The 8,469-nt window shown below is 32.0% G+C and overlaps 1 protein-coding gene across 1 annotated transcript; it reads right to left on the reverse strand.

Moving 5' to 3' along the window:
- Nucleotides 1-5,635: 5,635 nt before the first annotated feature.
- On the reverse strand, nucleotides 5,636-6,788 carry LOC145062104 (dof zinc finger protein DOF5.4-like). Its single transcript, XM_079009771.1, has one exon. The coding sequence runs from the start codon at nucleotides 6,756-6,758 to the stop codon at nucleotides 5,847-5,849; it is 912 nt and encodes a 303-aa protein (XP_078865897.1). The 5' UTR covers nucleotides 6,759-6,788; the 3' UTR covers nucleotides 5,636-5,846.
- Nucleotides 6,789-8,469: the final 1,681 nt, after the last annotated feature.

Here is an 8,469-nt window from a genome sequence, read left to right on the forward strand (position 1 = left end):
TGATGCTTTGGCCAAGCTGCCGGCCCAAGCCGCCACCACCAGCAAAATCTACCTATCGCAACTCTAGTCAACTAACTTGATTTGACTTGGTAATTTTTCCAAAAGCAGTTTACAACTGCAAAGTCTATAAATTTCTTCACCATTGTCCAATTTTTGAATAGATGAGCATATATACTCATACATGTTACCTATTTGGAAATTCCCTGTAAAGAAAATCTAGCGATTAACATACTTTTATAAATAAATAAAAAGACTAATTATTTTTATGTCTAGACCTTTAAATGTTCATCATGAATTATCTCGAGTTGAGAGTAACTTGGGATTTATATGGAAGTAGTATCAACATAGAAATTGATTATATCAACTAGAATTCGTAATTGGTTGCTTTACATAAAAATAGTATCAATACGGAAATGACTATACCAACTAGAATCCATAATTGGTTACTAATATTCTATTTAGTACCTCATTTCTAACAACATACTCCAAAGTATATTTGAACGGTCATAACTATACATTATATGTAGAGAATAGTTATTGGTAACTAATAATTTATTTCTTCACTTCGGGGATCGTGGGCCGTAAATCGATTATGTTAAGACTTTGGGGATTTGAAAAAGTAAATTTAGGCCTTATTGAAGGTTGACAAGTTTGGTTATGAGATCGAAGTCCTTAAATCATGAGTGGGAACCAAGGGTGAACTGGGGAAGGATAAGTGTTAGACTTCTTGCAAGGATTATGGTTTTGAGTTTAACTTTTGTTAAGCCAAAGTTAACAAGATAAGGTTGTAGAACTCTTCAAAACATTTATGTGGATATAAAGAACGTTGAAATTAGAGTTGGAACGAATGAGTTATCGTCATTTGAAGTTTAAATGAGCTGCGAGACTTTCTCCAGTACGTTGGGCGTGCCTGAATTACGATGGGCATAATTACACAGGGTACAAACCCTAATTTTTAGGTTTTGAGCCCTATTTAAGCAACTTAACTTCTGGAAAATCTCTCCATATTCAGGCTCCATCTTCTCCAAAGCATCATCTCGAAACCCTAGCTCCATTTGTGAAGATTTTGAGCCTCTTGAGTGTTTGTGAGTGTTTTTGATACATCTTGAAGATGAAGAAGAAGTCCACTATTGAAGCTTGGTGAAATTCAAGCTCTTGGATCTTGAACTCATTTTTCATTCCTCAACCTTAGAAGGTACAAATCTTGAATCTTTATCACTCATTTCACTAGATCTAGAATTGGCTCATGTTTTGGTTATGCCTTGGTCCCATGGATTGGATCATGTGAGTAGAAGTTACTCCAGAACCTTTGAGCATCACTTCTTGTCATTTCGGAAGATATTAAATCATAAAAATTGGATCTTAGGGGTTATAGTTCACCCATGCATGAATTGTTGACCTTTTTATGAAGTTATGGACTTGTGGCTTGGTTTTGGGCTCCATCGAGTCATGCAAAAGCTTAAAGTTGTCAACTTTATCAGTAAGACCTTTTTAGGGGTTAGATCTGAGCTTTGGACAAGTTGTATTAAAGGATTAAGCACTTAAAGTGGAGTTTAGACATCAAAGATTTACATTGGGCGTATCACCTTGGTACGTTGCGTGTAACGAGTTTCGACCCAAATCCCTTTCTTCGATTGAGTAGTACGCTGGGCATACTGGGGTGGTACACGAGGCGTACTCATTAGAAAGATGTTTGGTCTATTTTTTGGCCTTGGGTCATTTTGGGGTTGTGCCATGGTTATATGGGTTAAGTATGGGAAAGGTAAAATGATATTTTACTCTATATCGAAGGTTATAAACCTTCGATATATCTTTTTATTTCAGTGTGCATTGTATTTGTATCTTGATGTAGAAGTCACAATGTATGTTTTGAGTCTGTTGATAACGCTATAAATAGTGTTGTGGTCTTGAGTATTAGGAAGATAGATTTCTTACTTTCCAAACTTGTATTGAGATTGCTTCAAAACTAATATGAGCTTAAACATAATTATTTAGATCATGTGTTCATTTCCTTATCGTTTGATTCATGCTTGAAGTTCTTAATTTCGCTATGTCATTTCATTGAGATCTTACACAGATCTTGGATTGTAAAGATGAAGATGATTTGTTCTTCCTTTTCAACACAAATGTTCTTTTTTAGTTTTCCTTTTCGACACAAATGTCTTTTTTTTTTACAACAAGATGATTTAACTAGAAACCAAGCTAGCAAGAGGCTAGAATTACAAGAAGGTCAAACATTCTCTAGTCGGACAATCGCACCAAGATTTTCAATTCAACAATTTACCCTCTTTACATCTAATTTTTATCCAATTGAAAAACTAGAGTTTCATCTCACTCGATAGATCATTGACCGTTCCTCACGACATTGTTGAATGTACGTTCATCTTGTATTTCCAAGTAAATCACCTTGTGGACATGTTTAAATTGGATGTTGTTTGGATTTCGTTCTTGCTTTCTTCATGTTTAAATTTGATTTCACAACTAGAAATTAACAAAAGCCTAACCTAAACTAAAACAATAAGACAAGGAGCACGTTATTTAAGTTGTATGCTTTGTTTTGTTTACGAGTTTGGTTTCTCATTTTATTAAGGTTGTTATGTACTCATTAATAATGAAATGAATGAAACTTGACCAATCAGTCGGTATAACTAGTATATTTTTCAGTGGAACAAATGTCACAGAAACTTACATTTTGATAATACAAATTAGAGAAAATGATCATAATAGCCATTTTTCAAATTTTTTATCATAAAATAGCCACAAAAATGACCAATTTAAACAATTTTTGCAGGTGGACCGCCTACGAAATGTAGATTTTCGTTGTTACCTTTGATTTCTATTTTTGCAAACTTCGAATATTCATTATTATTTCATAGGAATTATGTTCTAGTCGAACTTGTTTTCATTGTGTTCTCTATAATGAGAGTTTTTCGTTGACATATTACACTCCAAATTTAAATATCGGAAAAGCATATACTTTTTTAGCTTCAAAATAGGATAGTCAGTGAAAAATATTAAAAAAATAATAATAAAAAAACTCAACTTTGATCATTCATAAATTTCGCATACGAACTCCATTCAAACTTAATTTTTTTCGTTGTATTCTTTGTAACAAGTGTTTTTCATTGACATATTACCCTATCAATTTCGATGTGGGGAAGTAATATTTTTTTAGCCTCAAAAAAGATTATTCCTTGAAAATTATGAAGAAAAAAACTTCATAGCTTTTACAAACGATATTCATAATATTCATCATATCATTTGTGCTCTCCCAATCATATATATATATATATATATATATATATATATATATATATATATATATATATATATATATAGAGAGAGAGAGAGAGAGAGAGAGAGAGAGTTAGGTTCAAATGTTTTCACTATCTATTGTGTGCATGTATGATTGATTCTGGACCAATCATTTTAGTTATTTTAAGAAAATAATTAATGCATATTAAATGCTGAAGATGTAATTAATATCCATTATATCTTCAACATGTAATATGCATTAATTACTTTCTTAAAATAACTAAAATGATTGGTCTAGAATCAATCATACATGCACACAATAGATAGTGAAAACAAAATAACCTAACCCTATATATATATATATATATATATATATATATATATATATACATATATATATATATATATATATATATAGAGAGAGAGAGAGAGAGAGAGAGAAAGAAAGAGAGAGCTAGGTTCAAATATGGATTGACATCTATTGTGTGGTCATGTCGACAATGTTATTATGTAAGAATGAAAAAGAAAATATGTTGTTTGATAATATGAATACGTTCATTCTTACATAACTATTGTCATTATTACGCATTCTCACTAATTAAGTCGTCTATAAGGTTATTATAATTTTTTTTTTATTATTCTCATTTTGTCAGAATGTTATTAGAATGTTTAGAGTCGTATTTTGCAATAATGAAAATGAGTGAAAAACGATGTGTGAGAACAAAAATGAATAAAAATCAGTGAGAATGCATGAAAATGACAATAGTTGTGTGAGGTTGAACGTATTCACATTACTAAACAACATATTCCCTTAAAAATTCTTATAGTATAACATTGTCCACACGTCTTCACAATAGTTGTCTATCCACATTATAACCTCTCTCTCTCTCTCTCTCTCTCTCTATATATATATATATATATATATATATATATATATATATATATATATATATATATATACTAGTTTATAACCCGTGGGAACTACAGTTATATAATTAATTAAACTTTTAAAATAAAACTAAAAATTATTAATCAATTATTTTTAAATAAATTATTAATTAAGAGATTTTTTTTAGTTATATAAATTTTAATAATTGATTTAAATAAATATGTGAAATTATATCACTTTATAATGTGTATTAAGTTTATTTTAATTTTTATTTTAATGTTATTAATTTAATATAATTAGAGTGAGAAATTTAAATTTTGAAATTTGAAATGGAGAATTAATAGGTTTACAAATGTCATGTATTAATTAGGAGATATAATATGATGACACATGGCAAAATAAGAATAAAATATGCATTAATTAGTAGGCTTAATAAGATGACACATATTAAAAGGAGAATAAAACTATTCTTTTATATATATATATATATATATATATATATATATATATATATATATATATATATATATATATATATATATATATATATATATATATATATATAAAGAAAAAGATTTTTGACAGGCCACCCACATTTTTATAGATGGTGGTATGCAAAAATTATGGTTAATTTGGTCATTTTCTAATTTTTATGGGCTATTGTTTTGTAAAAACTGCTGTTATGGTTACTTTCTTTCTAAATTATATGGTTCAAGTATAAGATATTTTTAAAGTATTTTAAATAGTTTTTTTTACTTATTTGTGCATTATAATCTTAATCTTAATATAACACAATACTCCAATAAACTTAAAATTTGGAATGGTAAGGGTACGTTTAGTTGTGAAAACTGTTTTCATTTTCTAAAAAAATATTTTCAGAAAAGAGAGTTAAGTTTTCATTTTTAGTTTGCAATAAAAATTTTACAAAAATGCGTTTGGTTGGAAGTGGTGAAGTTTTTATTTTCCGCTTTAGAAATTTGGAAAACTTTGGAAAACTGTAGAACTCGCTTTTCTAACTTACATACAATTTGAAAAATTGAAAATTTTCGTTTTCTTAGAAAACTTTGGAAAAGTGAACGAACCAAACACGTTTTCAAAATTTCCATTTTTCTTGGAAAATTTTTCTAGAAAACTAGAAAATTTTCCACAACCAAACGCACCCTAACCTTTCTAAAATACAAATAGTATAATTCTCACTCGTAGTTCCTAAATAATAAACTTTATGTCTGATTTTTCTTTTCTATCCATCATATCAGGATTGTTAGCCTTTTTTTTTTTTGTCACTTTCTTGTTAAATACATAAGAAAATATCATCACTATCAGTTTTCTTTCTCTTCCTCTCACTCTCTTCACCCTTTCTTCTCTAATCCGATGTCATGGATCTCAATAAATATCTGCTTACATAGGTAATATACACCACGATATCTTCAAATATCTCATATGATAGTTGTTTTATTCCCTATGTTATTTTTAATATATTCCCCACAGTACTTGTAATAACAAATAAACAACTAAATAATATATCTTCAACATATAATTCTTGTTGTCCACCATTTGCAAGTTCATCAAACTTACAAATATAATAACGTTAATTGTTTTGGAGTAACAAAAATGTTAAACCCAAAACATCTTTTCATACAAAAAAATAAACAAATAAAAATTATGCATACTATATTTTGGATCTTGTGAAGTTACCTTGACGTTAAGGAATGTAATTAAGATGATACTGGTTATGGTCGTCATCCTTCCAATGATTTTGATTCCAGTAAGATTGATCTAAGTTTCCTGTTAGATCAAACAGACCTTCATCTGTACTGTGTTGCCAATTTTCTATCCCTGCAATTCCACCGTTGTTTCTCCTGCTTCCATAAATGGATAACTCAATGTCCGCCGCCTGGTCCATGAACCCCATTGTTTCCACCGTCCATTGAATCTGGTTACAGTTATGATTCCCAACGACATCCTCTGTGTTCTTCGGCTGCAACTGGAAGGATGGAATGTCGGATAACTGATCCGTCGATGAGGTCATCATGTTGGTAAACGCTCCGATCTCCGATGACTTGTTTCCAGCTGATGGGTTGTTCACCATTATAGGATCGAAGGTAGTGATTGGAGTAGAAGACTGAGGGATATTGAAGAATCGTCTGGATGATTCATTAAAATTAAGCATCATCGCCGGGGTTGAGTTTGTAGAATTACTCCCTGAGGCATCCGTCGTGGTAATACTCGTCGTTCTTGTTGCCGTTCTATTCGGCGTTGAGCTGTCGCTGCTTGAGTTTTCTGAATTCGAAGACTTGCGCTCGGCGGCGACGGCGTCGGAGAAAGGGATGCTAATCTTAGATTTTAGCTTGCTTGAGCGCTTGGCTTTACGGATGCCGCCTCCGACGGGAACGTTGCGGAGTACACCGCCTTTTGTCCAGTATCGCCGGCAACTTTTGCAGAAGTGGCGTGGCTGAGACAGGTTGTAGTTGTTGTAGTAACAGAATTTTGTGTTTGAAGAGTCGCAACGTGGACACTTCAAATCCTGGTGGTGGTGCCGATACCGTCTGTCTCCTCCTCCGGCGAACAACGCATCTCCTCCGCCGCTGCTCTCAAACGAATGTATATCCTGCATTTCTTCGAATCTTATTTGTTTATCCTTAGTCAAAAGATCTGATTATAATAAGTGCTTCTGAGCTTAGATGCCGTTTTACGAATGTAGCCCTACCCCAAGTAAAGAATCACAAATTGCTCCTGTGTCACTACTAACTCCATTAATGATAATAATTTAATAATTAATTAAGTTTAGAGTTACAGGAATAGTCCATTTGGTTTTGGATAATTTGAATAATTGGTCCATTAATTTTTTTTAACTTTTTTATTAACTCTTATAGTTTTTATTTTATGTTTTTGTTATATGTTTGGTCGTGTAGGAATGAATTCATACGTAAAAAGTTTGTATTGTCTTGTTTATTTTATTTTTAATTAATTTAATAATTATTTACAATTAAAGAAATTGTTCGGTAAACATATGGGTCATTTTCGATGGTTCGAACTTCAATGATTGGACTCAAAACATCTGAATGACTATTCGTTATGATGACAAAGAGTATGTCCTAGACAAAGAGCTAAAGGATATTGATGTTGCCACTGCTAGTCCCGAACAAATCGTTGAACACACTACTCATGAGAGGGATGCGACAAAGGTGTCGTGTCTAATGATTGCAACCATGATTGCTGAACTGCAGAAGTCCTATGAGGACTACTATCCTTTTGAAATGTATCAAGATTTGATGGAAAGATATCATCAAAGTGCTCGGCAGGAGAGGTATGAGATCATTGCCTCCATGATCACAACCAAAATGAAGGATGGTGAACCCATCATGTGACATCCTCTAATTTCTCGGCCAAAAAAGACCGATTTAATTTATGCTTTTTAAAATAAAATCAAAGAATTTTTTTTAAAAGATGTTGCGGAATTGGTCCCCAAACAACATATGATAAAAGTTTATCAAAACCCTTCATTAAGAAGGTATATATTTTCCATATATATCAAAACATCAGGATGTCATGTTCCGATACAGATCAAAAGCATAAAAAAGACATTATAAGCCTTTCAACAGTTATTTACAACTACTGGCCTATAATCCAAAAATCTCTCGTCGTCCTCCGACTATGCTCGGGGTCCACTACCTGTAATCATAAAAACTGAGTGGGTCAGGCTTGGGAGTCTGGTGAGCATATAGGGTTTTCAACCCACAATAATAATATACTTATTAAGTTCACCAATCAACAATAACCCTGATTACCTATTCCCGTTATCCTCACTTTACGTCCCTAAGCACCTATCACAAGGGACCTAGCCTAAGGATTATCATCGGGATGGACATTACTGCTAAGGGGTTTCCTCAGCCATACATGTCCTAAAGGCAACCATGAGGGGGGTGGAGTACGCCAATGAACATTTAATTCATCAACACCTACAAGTTGCGAACCTGCTAGTGTTCCACTGGACTGTCTAGAAAAGTCTGTGGTCGTCATCTATACTCCGCTAGATGACTACAACAACAACAACATCGAGGCCTCTCACCATTTTAACACACATCAACTATTTCATCTACCCATGTTCTACCCAACATATTTTGTAGATAAAAAGCATATACAGTTTAAAACTTGTATAAAACATCAATTCAACAACCACCTCAAATAAACAATTAACCTATTTACACATAACACGTATTTCAAGGTAAATACTTCATATCTATGTGTAAATTGAAAGTAACTACACACTCACATGATTTGATGATAATCGGGCAGCAATTCGTTTCCTAAAACGATCGATTCTA

The sequence above is a fragment of the Lactuca serriola genome, chromosome 1 (assembly GCF_051521515.1).
Source record: "Lactuca serriola cultivar US96UC23 chromosome 1, Lser_US96UC23_V15, whole genome shotgun sequence".
Taxonomy (NCBI): Eukaryota; Viridiplantae; Streptophyta; class Magnoliopsida; order Asterales; family Asteraceae; genus Lactuca; species Lactuca serriola.

Bases quoted from the DNA above. Each gene is read 5' to 3' on its own strand.
- LOC145062104 (XM_079009771.1), bottom strand. From the start codon at position 6,758: ATGCAGGATATACATTCGTTTGAGAGCAGCGGCGGAGGAGATGCGTTG.